The sequence below is a fragment of the Aptenodytes patagonicus genome, chromosome 7 (assembly GCF_965638725.1).
Source record: "Aptenodytes patagonicus chromosome 7, bAptPat1.pri.cur, whole genome shotgun sequence".
Lineage (NCBI taxonomy): Eukaryota > Metazoa > Chordata > Aves > Sphenisciformes > Spheniscidae > Aptenodytes > Aptenodytes patagonicus.
Genome location: NC_134955.1, coordinates 19516672 through 19533277, shown reverse-complemented (window position 1 = coordinate 19533277; position 16606 = coordinate 19516672). Strand labels below are relative to the sequence as shown.

At 38.0% G+C, this 16606-nt stretch overlaps 1 protein-coding gene across 1 annotated transcript in view; it reads left to right on the top strand.

Moving 5' to 3' along the window:
- Window positions 1-577: 577 nt before the first annotated feature.
- Window positions 578-16606, top strand: part of MUC5AC (mucin 5AC, oligomeric mucus/gel-forming) — a 58958-nt gene continuing 42929 nt past the window's right edge. Inside the window, exons 1-17 of the mRNA XM_076343511.1 lie at window positions 578-650; window positions 2605-2676; window positions 4298-4369; window positions 5389-5650; window positions 6689-6803; window positions 7271-7361; window positions 7794-7906; window positions 8402-8618; window positions 8964-9089; window positions 10139-10256; window positions 11091-11229; window positions 13004-13114; window positions 13522-13591; window positions 14417-14554; window positions 14639-14803; window positions 15354-15448; window positions 16477-16603. Coding sequence (XP_076199626.1) covers window positions 578-650; window positions 2605-2676; window positions 4298-4369; window positions 5389-5650; window positions 6689-6803; window positions 7271-7361; window positions 7794-7906; window positions 8402-8618; window positions 8964-9089; window positions 10139-10256; window positions 11091-11229; window positions 13004-13114; window positions 13522-13591; window positions 14417-14554; window positions 14639-14803; window positions 15354-15448; window positions 16477-16603 — 2104 coding nt within the window. The remainder of the gene's footprint in view (window positions 651-2604; window positions 2677-4297; window positions 4370-5388; window positions 5651-6688; window positions 6804-7270; window positions 7362-7793; window positions 7907-8401; window positions 8619-8963; window positions 9090-10138; window positions 10257-11090; window positions 11230-13003; window positions 13115-13521; window positions 13592-14416; window positions 14555-14638; window positions 14804-15353; window positions 15449-16476; window positions 16604-16606) is intronic.

The window sequence follows — 16606 nt, the reverse complement described above, 5'->3', positions numbered from 1 at the left end:
AGTCCTGTGTTGTGCCTGGCCTGTGGATAAATGCTGACCTTAGATGGCATTTGATTTCTCCATTTTCACAGGCAAAGTAGCTACACAGACAGGTGCAAACTCATTAAAAAAATCTGTGTCAGGTGGAACTTCCTTGGGTTTTTTGAGAAGTTGCGTTGCCATCGTTTAGTATAAGGAGGAAAATAAAAAAAAAGTGATGTAATTCATTCCAAGCTCCTGCTCAAAAGTCACTCAGAAGTCCCTTAAATTACATTTATCCCATAATATATAACAATTTGGGAAGACTAAGCCTGAGCAAAAATTCTTCCTGCTCACTTCTTGACATTTCATCAAAAAGACCTGTAGAAAGAAGACTCCTCCTAGAGTGCAAATACCTGAGGGAAAGTCAGAGCATCCTCTGTTTACCTGTGCACCTGCAAAGGAAAACTAAAATGTCTGAAGCCCCACCTTTTAAGAACCTTGTGAAACAATCTGGGAACTGAGCCAAAACTTACTCTCCTACTATATAAGACTCAGGAGCAGACAGGTATTTCCTCAGAGGCAGATTGTTCTGTAGTTTCTACCGGACTTCCAGAAGATGGGCACAGGTGGTGGGACACGAATACCACTACGGATATCAATACTAGCACTTGCCTTCATACTGATCAAAGGTAGGAAGATTCACTTGCTTGGTGTTTTTACTGCTTTAAAGAATTTATAGCTTTCTTTGGAGTTTGAAACGTTTTTTTCTTGGCTTTATGAAGCTAATGAACCTGTTACCTTTATGAGAGATTTTCTTTTCTGTTACAAATACTTTCCTTCCTAAGAAGAGGAAATTAACTGTCTTGAAAATTTATATTGTAGACCATGCTCTCATCCTATTTTCTCCAGTCGAAATCTGGAATAGCTCTACTGAATTCAGTGGAACTCACTCACAACTCACATTTCTACCAAAATGCCTCAAGATTTGCATTTAGCTTTTGATGTCCACTTCAAGGTGGTACAGCATTTCTAAATGCACAAACCAAAAGGTGGAAAAGTGGCTTTAGGAAGGAACAAATCAGTGGAGTCTGTCTGCATGCGTTATTAAAGATTTTGTTTGTTTTATCAGCTGATGATACAGTATTGGGAAAAGGGGGGATTTTGCTTGAAAAACATTGGACAACAGATTTAAAAAGTTCATCTATTCTTGCACATGAAGTTGCATAAAAGCTTAGAGGAGAGGGTTGGTTTTTGGTGGGGTTAAAACAAATGGAGTTGCCTTAAATATCCTAAGAGGGCACTTAATACTCACAGATGAATGGAAATCTTTTGTATGTATACTTCACTTGTTAATTTCCCTTAAAGTTTAAGCTAACAACAATGTTAGTTTTTAGTGCATTTTGATCTGAGACGCATACCCTATTGTATTATTTTATTTTTTCCTACTTCCAGGTAATTCCACACTAACTTATGTTAAAAAGTGGTAGTGTCAAAGAATAACCCATCAAAAGACTAGCTGTAGCATTACCACACTGTGCAATGGAAACGGGAATCTGCAATGCATATGGCATGAGGCAGAGTGTTGGAGCCATACAGTGCATGGAGAGAGAAAAAAAAGCTCTCTGAGGTTAGGCAGTGGAGAAGTGGAGCCCAGAAGCACTGAATGGTTCATAGCTTAAAAACGGGCACAATGTGTCCTTCCAACACCAGCTGCAGACCCCCAGCTGGTGCAAAAAGGAAGGCACTTAGGGAACTCCCTGCAGCTCTGATTTCAGCCTTAGCACCTCTAGCGGTGCTACCCACGGACTGCCGTTGTTGTGGGATGCAGCAGAGGGTAAGCCTGCCTTTTCGGTTTTCTCCGGCCAGCATAGCTTCCCCTGCAACCTGCCCTCTGATGAACTCTCACTAAGCGGTGCATTAAAGGCCAGTCTGGCCCCTGCAGATTTTGTGTGTATTCTGATGCTGCAGTAGAATGGAATGAAAAATGGTTTCTTCCCTGGAAACAGAAAGTTTTGCTTTGGGGCAAAATCAACAGTCACAAATATATCTATTCAAAAGACCTATTTCTTTCTGTGTGGCTTGTGTGTTTATTTTCCTTCTGCTGCTTATTACAAAAAGTGCTTGAAACTGTAAAATACAGAGTAACTTTGGCTTTCAGTAAGAGAGGACAGAGATCAGTCCTCTAACTCTAAAATGAATTCTTCCTGTAAAAAAGGGACCTATTTTTAAAGCCCTCTGGCTAGACGAAGGGTTTTACTCATGCTTAAAGCACACAGTGATCATAAAAACTAAGAAAATGAAGTCCTTTATCTGAAAAGCTTAAAAGGGCATCCAGGGCTACTGTGACAATAACAGAATAAGGATCTGCTCAAATTATCACAGACATGTTTTTGATGGCTTTCCTGCAGTAATTTATTAGCAAAAAACAAACAAACAAAAAAAAAACCTGAAGAAGTGGCATATGGCCATCATGGTTGCATGTAGCACAGGTCCTGATGCAAATCTGACCTGGACATGAACATAGCTTTGCTGATTTTTGATATATTGACTCTTGCATGTTTAAACAGATATAATTGAGAAATTGTGAGGGAACTCAAGAAAATTAGACATTAACATTTTCCTCCTCCACTCTTCCTGATGCAGTTCAAGCCCAGGATGATGAACCACAAACAAAATCAAACTATGTTTCTCCATCCATCCTGCAGCGACAAAAACGTAAGTAATTTTATGCTGATCTATTTCTAAGATTTTGTCCCAAATTAAATTGATAGATAATAAGATTACCAGAATCTTCTTATTCCTAGCTAGAGCATACTTTCCCTTCCCCCACTCCCCCCCCCCCCAAAAAAAAAAAAAAAAAAAGGAGACAGAAATCCTCTGTACAATATATCCAATTCTCAGCCAGTCTCTGACTGCTCTAAACCGGAGAACTTCCTCTGAGATCTGGCCCAGTGGATCTGGTCTACTGATATGATACAGTTATCTAATCTTTAACTTCATGAAAGTTACATGCCTTCTATTTAAAAGTGTATTTTCAGAAGCGGTGTGTGTATACATACTTATCACCAAGGTACTTGATAGTAGGTAATAAAAGATACACTTTTTTATACTTTGTCAAAATGACTGCATCACTCACGAGAATAAGAAAACTTTAACTATCTTAAACATTAGAATAATTAAGGACTATAAGATCATGCATGACACATAACTGTACAGAGCAAACAACATAACTCTATATATGCAAAATAAGGGTGGAAGGATACAATGCTGACAGGTAAATTAGTGAAGACAGGCTGAAAAAATTAATCATTAATCCTGCCCTGCAATATGCAATTTGTGAGGTCACTAGCTGGCAATTAAAATAGTGATAAACCCAAATTGGAAGTGTACTACAAATTATTTAATAATAGTGAGTGCATTTAATGATTGGAACAGATTGTCAAAGAAGGTAGTATGTGTGTTTTCCCTTAAAATCCTTACATCAAGACTAAATGAGATTGTCTTTCTAAAACACATATTTGTCTCAGTGATATATTTTGGTCTAAATGCAGACGTCAATGGCTGATATTGCACAATCTACAATTTGGAAGTCATCACATTCTACAATTTTGATACTTTCAAGGAAGAAACTGCATCAATTCCTCAGACTCTCATGTTAAGAAAATCACATTGCAGGTTCTCTAAGTATTCTATATCCCTTTCATTGCTGGATCCAAAGAGAAAACATTGGATTTGAATACGGAAAATTTAGGGCTGGATCCTACCAGTAGAAGTCTTCACGTGAAAAGCACATGATTAAAGTTTCACAGAATTTAAACTGCTTTTTTAAAAAAATCTGCTTAGAATTGATTGTGCAGAAGTGCATGTCTCAGCACAAAGATGGAGCTTCAGAAAAAAAACAGCTCCTGTTTCTCATCCTCAGCTTCTAATATTCTTCAGTAACTTTCTGTTCTAAGTGTACTGAGAGGCAAAGGTTCAGACATAGAAATTAGCACTGCTTTTTCTGCATTACTATTACAAGGCTGTGCTCTAAGGATCAGATTGCTGCTTTTGAGTTCAGAACATCAGGGCCAGCATCAGATGGGAGTCTTGAACAAATAATGGAAGAAAGTACTACAGCCAAAGAGCACAGTCTTTGGGATTTGGCTGTTAGTGAAACGTATAGAAAGACAGAACACAAAGCACTGTGTAAAAACAACCAATAAAACCTTGTAGAAACTTCCCCCTAGAGTGTAACTAGCAGTAGGAAATGTTAATCACTAAAGAGACTAGGCAATCTCTATCCATTTTTTAGGACTTCTAATAAGATTAAACTTGATGGGTTTTTCCCCCTTAGATTTTCCACCAGCTTCGAAATCCCAAGAAGTGACAATCATTCCATCTTTTCAAAACACACTGCAAGTAAAGGGTAAGTTAAACAAATGTCATGGCTCAGATATCTGTGTTCTTGTTGATCACACAGGTAGAGCATGGAGTGACTGAAGAGATTAATAAATTGGTTAAGATCCTTTAGCATCATAAAATAAAAAATTAACAAGAAAGTAGTCAGTTCAATGGGTAACAAGGATAATCTAAATGTGACCCCAGTACCCAGCCTGCATTTTGTTAATATGATGCAGCTGTAAAAAAAAAAAAAAAAAAAAAAATTTATATTCTTATATAGATATAAAAATAATACTGGGATAAATCATGCACAAATATTTCCAGTAAAGAGAGGGAAATATTAATGTGTTCAAAGCACTGGTGAGACACTTTATCTAGGGTATAGGGTACAATTCTGACTAGCTGTGTTCACGCAGGGTGAGTGTAAATATGGAAGAGACACAGAGAGGGACTGTGAGGATAATCAGGGACATAGGGGAGCCTGCTGACTGAGAAGAGATAAATTATTTCTATAATGTGGGGGGAGAGGAGCAGGGAGGTGGAACTTTCCACTTCAAGGTGAAGTGTAATACCGGCACAAGAACAACCAGACATACATGAGACAGGAATACGTTTTAGAAGATGCTGGCAAAAGTCTTCCAGCCATTCAAAGGGTGCAGCTATAAGTGTCCTTCCCTAGTAGGAGTACCAGCTAGTTTTAAACTAACTTTAAACTGGTTTTATGGTGAAACTTTAGAACTTCATACATTTAGGAAAGGATTTATAGAATATGGCTGTCAGGAGACCCAGAGCATTGGACATAGTAACCCAGGAGGTCTCTTCCAATCTTAGGCCCTATATCCCTATGCAAAACAGATTAAACACAAAAGATAACTGAACAAAATAAATAACAGATCAATAAATTAATAGCTTGACAAGAAGGAAAATAGAAGATGGGCTTTTTGGACAGAGGCTAGTGAAAGAAATAAAACGGGAAAAGTAACTAAAGGGAGGGTATCTACAACAAATTACAGAAAATTCTTACTGCTTATTTTGAATCCACAGCTGGCAACCCCTCTCACAATGGCCGTGTGTGCAGCACATGGGGTAACTTCCACTTCAAGACCTTTGATGGGGACATCTTTTACTTCCCTGGGGTCTGCAATTACATCTTTGCATCCAACTGCAAATCTCCCTATGAGGACTTCAACATCCAGATTAGGCGTACAATGGTGGAAAATGCTACCATGATCACTCACATCATCATGAAGCTGGAAGGAGCAGTGATTGAACTGACCCGCGGCTCTGTCCTGCTTGATGGCAAATTGTATGTTCATAACCTGAAACTGCCATCACTGCTCTTGCTCCCAGTGGGCTCTTTGAGCGAGCATCCCTTTTCCTCATCTGATCTGACATTGCTCCCAAGCAGCTGAAAGGCTCAGGTCCCTCCTGAAGTATCAACAAAAATAAGAGGGCCTGACAGTGAGCTAAGTGCCACTTCTGCAGATTATCCCTGTGTCCATTTTGTTCAGATGAGCTATATCCCAGATACTGCCCCACTGCTACAATTGAGTATGTATATATACAATTGAGTCTATAAGCTGGATTCAGTCAAAGTGTTAGGTTTTTACACCCTTGAAGTTTCTACTTTCCATTAATTTTACCAGAACAGGATCCTTGAGAGGAATTTTTGACAGTTTTTGTCCTTGCACTGAACACTATGCAGTTAAGCAGCGACCGCAGCTTGTACCTGCGCTCATTTAAAATGAGCTAGTCTGGAAACTTCCTATCTATGTACCAATGGTAGCACTGACTTTGGCATAGGGTGTGAAACCTGTGCAAAAGGCTGGGTAAATATTTGGGCAGCTATCCCACAGTGAGTTGTGTATTATAACAGCTAGGTACAGTGAGCTAGTCTAAAGGTTATCTTGGGTACACCTTTGTGAATGGCACTCATATCACAGAAAGCGTAAAGAATCCCTCCCTTTATTATCAAAGGCTTTAAGGAGTAAATAGCAATATCCTGAAGCATAGTGCCTGCAAAACAGAACCTCCCAGTACTTTTTTGAACAATACAACCAAAGACACATGCCAACATTTTATCTAGCAAAACACCATTAACAGAGATAGCCAAAAAGAACAGCAGGGAAAGCAAGGCTGATCCATTTGCACAATGAGAAGCAACTGCACAGGAAACACCCAAAATGTTACAAACTTGTGTTGTCTGTATTTAGTTACAGCTCTGACTAGTTTCCTTACCTATGCATGGTGAAGCTTCTCAAAGAGAATGAGAAAGGATATCAGTGTGGATATTCAATGGATATTCTGTCCCTACCCCCGCTGAATTACGGTGATCTTTCCCCAGGCTTCAGATGCCCTACAGCTATATGGGAGTCTTGATAGAGAGAAGTAACAGCTATTTGAAAGTTTCTGCCAAGTTAGGACTGACCTTCCTTTGGAATGAAGAGGATGCCCTCCTGGTAAGAAAACATCCAAAACATGGCAGAAAGCCTGTATTTTGAAAACAGTCTGTTTACGTCTTTGGAGTCTTAATCAGCCAGGCAGGCATTAGTTACTTCTGGATTTGTGTCCATTTTTAGTGTATTGTTCTGTCTTCCAGTCTTCCCCCAATTTCCCTTTTTTTTCCACCAAGCTCAGCTCAGGATCAATAGACCCCCGATTATAACGTCCCCACCTCACAGTGAAGTACTCCTCAGATTCCAGACTTGGCAATGTGCTGGTGTTCACAGCCCCAGGGCTAGAATAAGACCAAGTTTTTCTTGGTGATCACTGACCTTCCCAGTGGCGCCTACCATGTTACCACATAACATAGTCTGTACAGCATACATATGTCAAATTTTGAGTACATAAGCAATACTGATGTAGGCTGTGTTCCTAACCATCAAGGCTACTATGAACCTAAGCTCTCTTTCCTCATTTCTTTTAGGTGGAACTAGACAAGAAATATGCCAATCAAACTTGCGGACTTTGTGGGGACTTCAATGGAATTCCAATTAGCAATGAATTTATTTCAGAGAGTAAGTAATAAAAAGCATTATTAAGTATTGGGGCTTTGTTTTTCTTTCTTTTGGCAGTATACTGTAACATAGGTTGTGGGTCATATTAATTGCAAAACTAGTGATACTTCTTTATGTATTTCTATGATGTCAGTTATGTATAGAGTCAGGGCTTTGAGATGTATTAGGCTGCTTCCATCACTGTTAGATCTTTTAAGATCTGCTGCATGCAACTTTCTACTTGTTTTCAATTGTTAGGATCCACTTCCTTGTGGGTTTTATACCTTGGGTATAAAAAGTAATCTTCATCTCCTTTTGCCTTTCATATTATAGTGATATTATTTGGTAATCACTATTCATGTCATAGTGGGTAGTGTCACAAAAAAAAAAATCTCCATGCAAAAGCCAGTAAACCAGTAAATATTATTCTAATATTTGGACTGCTTTTTATAGAGACAAAACTGACTCCCATACAGTTTGGGAATAGACAGAAGATGGATGGACCCACAGAGCAATGTGCTGATCCTATTCCTCCTGCTGTTCTGGTGAACTGCTCAGCTGAATTTGTAAGAACCTCTTTCTCAAAATTTGTTTGCTCAGTGTAAAATACATTCTCCCTGTCTTTGGAGAAAATTTGTTAGAATTGGAAAAAATATAGCATGAATATGACTCAACCGTAGGTCTGGAAAGAAAATTTTTCTAAATTTAATTTTTTCTTCTTTGCTAAAGTGAATGCTAAAAAGTTGCATTCCCATTCCAAGAGAAGACTGGATATTTTCATGAAAGAGAAATTCACTGAGGATGTCTTAATACAAAGTATAATGCTTGGGAAGTCACCTGAGCTGAAAGTAACTCAAGATACGGGAAGATATGGGAGTTAATCAGAGGAGTTCCATGTGTATTTGCCCTATTGTTATAGTTTTCCCTAAACATCTGCTTATGGCTACTGTTAGACAGGTTTCTGGACCAGATGGACCTTTGGTTTGTTCTGCTACATGCCTTAAATAATTAGTTTCATATTTTCTAAACACTTGTTTTACCTTCTCTATTTTCCCTCCTAGGCTTCTATCTGTGAGACAGTATTAACTAATAAAGCATTTACAAGCTGTAATGCACTTGTGAATGTTCAGGACTACATTGAAACTTGCATACAAGACCTATGCCACTGTGATAGCTCTATGGCTGACTTCTGCATGTGCAACACTTTTGCTGAATACTCCCGGCAGTGCGCTCATGCAGGTGGACAGCCTCTGAACTGGAGAACCTCAGAACTGTGTCGTAAGTACCTCAGGAAGGGACTTTCACCTGTGCTTACTACCCATATCTAGTAAACTTCAAATACGTGATTTTTTTCCTGAAGAAGACAGCTGTTTAAAGGTGCATGTAATTTTCATGAAATCAGTTTTAACCTAAGAATACTCAAGACTTTGGAAATATGGAAGTTTAGAGGATTTTGCATTACTAAGGCTTTTCAATAGACATCAGAAAGTCTAAAATGTGGCAGCCTCCACTTGGATCAGGATTCCCCATTATATCTTGACAGAAAACATCCTAAATTGCAAATACTGTTTTCTCAACATTTCAAAGGAAAAGTCAGCATTATAATACTCTTTCTACTTTCAGCCAAACTATGTCCTTTCAACATGCAATACCAGGAGTGTGGGTCCCCCTGCTCTGACACGTGCAGCAACCCGGAACGATCTGCACTTTGTGAAGATCATTGTACAGATGGCTGCATCTGTCCTCCAGGCAAGCTTATTTCCTGCCCTTTTCTCATAGCCAAAACCGCTAGAACACTTACCTGTACACATTTAACAACTTTCCTACTCTGTATCATTCTCATCATGTCATTGCTGTTATTAACATCAAAGTAATAACTACATTTCCTCCTTGATACACATGGATCATTTCTATTCAGATTACTAAAAATGCCCTTTTAAACAATAAACGTGCCTGAGACATGTACATGATGACTGAACTGAGAATAAAATACTTCGCTCCTAACAGTAAAGGGAAGTCTTCTATTCTCAGCATCCATATTCAGTTCACAGAAAGTATGTAATGTTTAATCACATTTTGCCCACAATGGTAACTCCTGGTATTAGCAAAGCTGCATCTGGTTCCCCAAATTACCAAACCCTTCCTGTCCAGTGCTGCATGTCTAAACAAGAAGGAGCTGAGAGAGCACTAGGCAGTGTGTAAAATCTGGCGCTTCAGAGAATTATGCATGAGAACTGAGTATCAGTACAAGACAAACAATGCGACTGTGTTCTCTTTGTGCACGCTTACTTCTGGGGCTGAGAATTGTTGCTGTTGTGAGTGACTGCATGGTAAGATCTTCACTCTTGGCAGCTCTTCTGCCCATCCTCCATGATGTCTCACAGAATTCACCATCACTTGTTTGTATAATAGCATTGACTTCTCTTAGATAATCCTCTGCCTTTGGGTATAAAACTATTTACTGTACAAATATGTCCCAGGGCAGTCTTACAAATGGTTCACTTATTCCACCTCATTATCTAATAATTTTAATCCTAATTCCAATCTAATGAAGTCCATAACAGAAAGGTATTTCCCCAGAGGTCTCTTTTGATCACCCTAAGATTTTAGATAGGCTTCAATGAAATACAGCCCTTCAATCCTTACATAGCTGGCATCCTATTATTTTAAAGTACTTTCTATTCATTTTCTGTGTAATACAGAAGAAATGGAACATGCTTTCAGGCATCTGCCAGATATGTGTACAAAAGCAGGTTCTGCAGTGCACAGAATGAGTAACAGACCATTTCTTTCCCTAGGAATGGTATTTGATGACATTAATGGTGCTGGCTGCATTCCCCGTAAAGAATGCCACTGTACCTATGAAGGTGAAACTTATGCTCCTGGTGCCTCCTTCTCATCTAAATGCAGATCATGGTAACATACTCCCTTTCTCATACTTCTTTTTTTAGGTGCGTTACCTGAACATTTTGAAGACAGGGAAAAATTACTAATTTCCCTTTAAAAAGAAATGAGGAACTACTTATCAACTGAAGTTCCTTGATTACACATTTTTAGAGTATACTTACATCTCTGTTTTCTACTCACACTTGGAAGCAAAAATCTGAGTTTAGACATAGGTACTCCAATTTCAAGACCAATCAAATTCAAATACCAGAGGTGTTTAAAAATGTGAATTACTGTGTTACGTCCTTTGCAGCACTACAGTGTAATACTAGGATGCTCATGTAAATACTATGGAGGACGTGACATTTAGGGACATGTTGCATTGGACAGAGTGGGAGATCACATCTGAGAGGCATGTTTGACAGATATGATGTATATTTTTTTCAGTATCACTATAATTACTGAAGTATTATTGCATAAGTGTATGCAAATGCACCTATCTATCTATGAATACAAGAACCACAAACATGCATGTTACTTTCCAATAAATACTTAACATGCTTGAAGCTTGAGCCATGCTAATGGAGATGAGGGGTGATCCTTCATATGTAGCAGAATGGATGCCAGGTTCACCAGGACTGAGTTCTGTCCAAAGTCTGGAAATGAACAGCAATATATAAAAAAGTATCACTATTATACATGTGCCTACACCATACTTATTCTGAGATTTCAAAGCAATGTTGGTTTCTTTGACAGTATGATCAGTGCTTCAAGAGGAAAATTAAGGCATCAACTGCCCTTATTGTCTCTTATTTCATTTACACTTGCATTACCCAAGGTTACTGAATGCCTTCTTCATTTCAGCACCTGTGCTGGAGGTGAATGGTCTTGTGTTACCCAGTCATGCCCCGGGACTTGCAGTATTGAAGGAGGCTCCCACATTTCAACATTTGATGAGAAATATTATTCCTTCTTTGGAGACTGTAGCTATGTCCTAACCAAGGTAAAAATGAGTCACAATCCTTGCTAACACTATATGCTAAAAGAAAATGTTTTTATTATGCGTAATGTTGTTTAATTAAAACTACTGGCAATCACATCAACTTTCTGAAACTTAGAGGGTCAACATGGAGCCTTAAATGGATTTCAGGGGGCTTTCTGTTAGGGCTATACTAAATAAACATATTGTAGTAGTTTTGTCTTCTTTGATCATTGTTTAACAATTGCACTGAGTTTTTAGGTTCCATGAAACAATCTCCATGCTTCCTGTTAATTTTTTAATTAAATGTTGCCTGTCTGGTGTTTTATAACTACTTTTTGAGCAATGTGCTTATTATGCCCATTGGTACTGTCCTTTTTGTCACAGTTAATATAGTTCAAAGGCTTATTTGATTAACAGTATTCGTAATAGAATTATTATTATACAGAATTCATGGGAGATGAGTTATTTCATTAAGATGATCAACCTTCCAAACAGTCTTTCCCAGTAAACATAGAAGACTCTAGAGTGTAAAAGCAAAAAGCTAAGAAGTCATACATGTATTCTAAAACCTGAATTAGAAATTGATGACTTACAAAAACACCTAATATTTACTGGAGTTTTTAGATTGGTAGGGACTGAATTCTGAGTAGATATATCTAAAATAATGACTACAGATTTGCAGATTTCAGGACCCTAGGTATATTTGTTGTTTATTTGTATTGGATGAGTGATGCAAACAATTTTCTTAAAGACTTCATATTAAATAAAATGTTCTCAAAAAAGCTCAAACTGAATGTTACCAAGAAAGAGAACCATAAAAACTTAGAAATAAGCTAGAATGAGGTAATTTAGAAATAGATTAGACTAAATCAATGAAACTTCTTGATGAGATTCACAAGCACTGGGCTCGATCTACAATGGGAGCACAGATCAGACTTACATGTTCAACTCCCCTTTTGGCACCAACATGTAAAATTAGATTCTCAGAGGCTCTGGATGTACAGAAAAACCCTAAACTTGGACACAAAAGGTCAAAAAGCCCACAATTTTAATATTAAACTTCCAGATAGCTGTAATTCTGTATCTCATCTGTCCTCAATTTAATCTTCATTATGCCAAGAAAGTGATAAGACACGTTCAGAATCACAGCCTTCTGCACGTTTCCCTGTAACGTCTTGGCCATTAGGCACACTTTGAATATAGCTCACAGAACACAGACCAATGAAAATCAGAGCCAAGAGAAAAATTGAATTTTGCCTTTATTCAGTAGCTTAGTGAACAGTGATTTTAGCTTCATTTTCTCCTATGAGAGGATATTTAAATGCATATTTTCTACCTGTTAAAAGACTGTCCAAATCACCATGCTCTTTCATATTCTATTCAGTGCAGAAGAGACTGGAAACAATTTTTGTCCTCTCCCAGGTAAACACCATAACCAATGGGCAAGAAAGGCACGCTTCCTTCTTCTTCTCTAGTGTATTAAACTAGTATTACTAAACATTAGGAACTAGTATTACCTAAACATTAGGAAGTTTTAATGTTCAGCTTAATATGCCTAACTTGCCCGTGAATGGCAGAAGTAATGGATAGCTTCCACTGTGCAGACTGCATGAATGCCAGCTTACCTGGTGACTGTATACATATATGTAAGAACATAGGAGCAGGAAGAAAAGGAATAAACAATATTTTAAATGACTCACTTTACTGAATGCCATTTGAGTGTGAACCTTTTTAACATAACAATATTATAATATAACAAATCATTTTAACAATATATTTTGTTTTCTTCTTCTAGCTCTGTGACAGCAATGAATTCACTGTTCTGGGAGATATCCACAAGTGTGGCCTGACTGACACTGAGACGTGCCTCAAGGGTATAGCCATCAGCCTAAGTGGAGGACAAACTGTAAGTAGCAAATGTAGACACCTAACATTCTGCAGGGATGTTTTCAAAGCTTAATAAACAAGTAGTTTGCAAATGGCACATAACACAGACAGGAAATCTGCACTGATTTTTTTATCTCATTTAAACATTATTCAAAGAAAAATTAAGAATAAAATGGGTACATTGGAAGTCAAGATCCTAGTAGTTTTCTGTCATTTAGTTATCTTTGGGCTTTTGCTTGTTTGTTTTGACAGTCAATGGACCACAGTAATAAAGATTAAAGAAATAGTGTAGGAATCAGAACATCATTACAGTCTCCCCCCACTTTTTTTTCCTTTATCCTGAACAACACTAGATAGAAAATATTTGGAAAGTGTCTTACCTTTCCTAAAATGTGCTTGATAATCATTGCCTTTTCTTGTGGACAGAGCATTGTGATCCAGCCTTCTGGCAGTGTATTTGTGAATATGATCTACACACAGCTGCCATTCTCTGCAGGTAAGTTCCTTTGGAAGACTTCTGTGATGTTTCTCATTTTTGACTTTAAAATGTTATTATATCGGTTAATCTAAAGCCAAATTCTACCTTTGGTTACACTGCTGCAATCCCAAGGTACTCCAATAGAGCATAGTCTCTCATTTTTAAAGTAATAGGGTTTGCGTATTCAACTTTTATAAATTTAGCAAAATTATGGTCTAAATTTAGCAATATCTAATTAAATGGAGATTCAATTCAAGCAAATAGTATCATTGCACACTTCCAGATCCAAATATTGCCATAAAAGAGGAAAGAAAAATTCTGATATGCCACAGGATTCCAATATCTCAAGTTGTTTAGTTCCCTGGTTCACTCTGTGCCTTTGCTTGGTGCATATTCATCACTGGAGAGTTTCTCTCATACCAGTTCTTCTCAGATACTACTGCACCTGAACAGAAAGCAAACCATGAAAGGACAGAATAGGTCCAGGTTGGAGTCTACCACTAAATCATGCTATATAATTTTCATCAAGCAAAGGTGGTCTTTTAAATAGCAACAGAAGTGTGTGTTCTTTCCCTTATTTTAAAACACCTGACAGAAATTGGAGGGTTTTATACATTTGTTGTTTAGGGTAAAAATCCCTAAATTGTAGAATCCTAAATTTGTAGAATCCCTCTAAATTCTAATCAATCTAATTGATTAGAAATTCTAATCAATCTAAATTTCTATCAATCTAAAATTCAATTCTAATCAATCTAAAACTGTAGAATCCCTCTGTAGGACGAACAGTTATTTCAACTGCTCATCTCATATGAAATTATAACTCTTATGTTCTTATGTCCCTAGCAAATGTCACCATCTTCAGACCAACATCTTTCTTCATCATTCTGCAAACAACCTTTGGCCTTCAGCTACAGGTTCAGCTCATGCCTCTCATGCAACTTTTTATAGACTTAGACCCACCACATAAAGGGCAGACCTGTGGTAAGTGATCTTATCGTAACAACTGCTTTCATCAGTATGCTTCATTCTGTAGGAGACTTTCACAGCCCATCTGCTTCCTTTTAGGTCTCTGTGGAAACTTCAATGACATGCAGATAGATGATTTCAAAACCACCAGTGGCGTAATAGAGGGTACTTCAGCTGCCTTTGGCAATACTTGGAAAACTAGGGCTGATTGTCCTGATGCCAAAAACACCTTTGAGAATCCTTGTACTGTCAGCATACAAAATGGTAAGCTCCTATGAGATAAAAAAGTAACCTCCTCTATTCTCTTTTAAGTCGGAAAGAAGGAATAAGCTGATCAACCACCAAGCATGTAGCCAAAGTAACAGTGGACCTGGAAAGGACTGATTGTCATATAGGAAAAAAGCTGTGCATAGCCCCACTGAAGGTTGGACTCAGTGTGGTCCTTCCACTGTTAAACTGAGAACCAGACTTACAATTCGGAGCTTCATAGCTCTCAGGCTCCATTTCAGCCAATGAAATACATAATTTTTGAGCATTCACAAGCCACTCTTCTGTTTTGTGAGATGAACTAGCGTATTTTTAATTCACAATGTGAACTTCATGACAACTACCATGAATTAAAAGCATTCAGTTTATGAAGAGTTCATATTTCTGTATAGAGGAAGTGAAAGACTGGTTGTGTTTCAGCAAATGTAGAGCTGAATTCTATCGTAAAGTTAAGCTTCTACAATTTCCCTGCAGGAAGTGGAGTTACATTGAGACAAGAGTTTAGACAACGAAGTGCAATAGAAATTCTTATGTTTTCAATTCACAGACCAGTATGCTCAGCACTGGTGTGGACTGCTCTCTGATACCATGGGACCTTTTGCTGAATGTCACTCAACAGTGAATCCAGAAGTTTACCAGAAGGTACTTCGCTCTTCACTTTTTCCCATTTAAAAGAAAAAGTCTCAGATTTCTGATACTAACACCTGAGAGAATAACTTGCCAATTGGGAGGAGATGCATTCATGATAGTTCTTTTCAAGCCAAGGGTTCATTTTTATTTACACATTATAATAATTACTCCTTTGTAAAGGTATCTTTCTTTCCATTCCCAGGAGGATAAACTTACAGGCGTATTCCTGCTGCCCATATTTTTAGGTACTAACCTAAATGCCTAAGCTAGGAGCTTGGACTCCCTGGACTCCTTAGCAAGTCAAAGGACAAAAGCCATCCCTACTGAGATATAAGGAAAGCTTTAGTCAGAATCTTAACTAGCACTTTGATTAGTTGCTCTGAACTGCTCTCAGAAGGCTTTTGCATATATCCAAGGACAAGGCAAGAAATGTGTGTAAGAAGCAGCAAAAAGATTTAGATAAGACATGAACAAAAATGTTCCAGGAATTCAAGGTGATGAAGCTCTGGAACAGACTGCCTGGGGACTTTACAAAGTCTCCCTGTTATTGGAAATCTGTAAGATTATGTTCAACAAACATCTTCAGGAATGATAACATTATAGTGACCTTGCCTGGCATAGCAACACATTAAATGACTTCTTGTTTTCTTCGTTCCTCTGATGCAGAGAGCCCAAGCTCCTAAGCCTAAGCACTAAAAGTTGGGTGGCATCAAATACCCTCTACTTGTTCTAAGTCTATATGGCACAGTGGCTACAAACTGGAAGTAGTTGGGAAACCTACCAACACCTGAAAAAGTAAAAAAGAACAAGAAAAAGAAAAAACAGTTTAAAATTGTGGACCTCTAGTTACTCTCTCTCCTTGCAAAGAATCTTTTTTGAAAGTGCTCAATGAAATCTTCAAATGAAAAACATGCATATGTTTACTTATGCATATGGATTACACTGACTTTTAGCTCTAATGAACATGACACTCTAAAAAGTATAGAGCACCATGGCTTTGACATGACAATCTGATGATCATATGTCATCCTCTGTCCTAGAACTGTATGTTTGACACGTGTAACTGTGAGAAGAGTGAGGACTGCATGTGTGCTGCCCTTTCCAGCTATGTCAGGGCCTGTGCCGTTAAAGGAGTTCTCCTCACTGGATGGAGGAGCAAAGCCTGCAGTA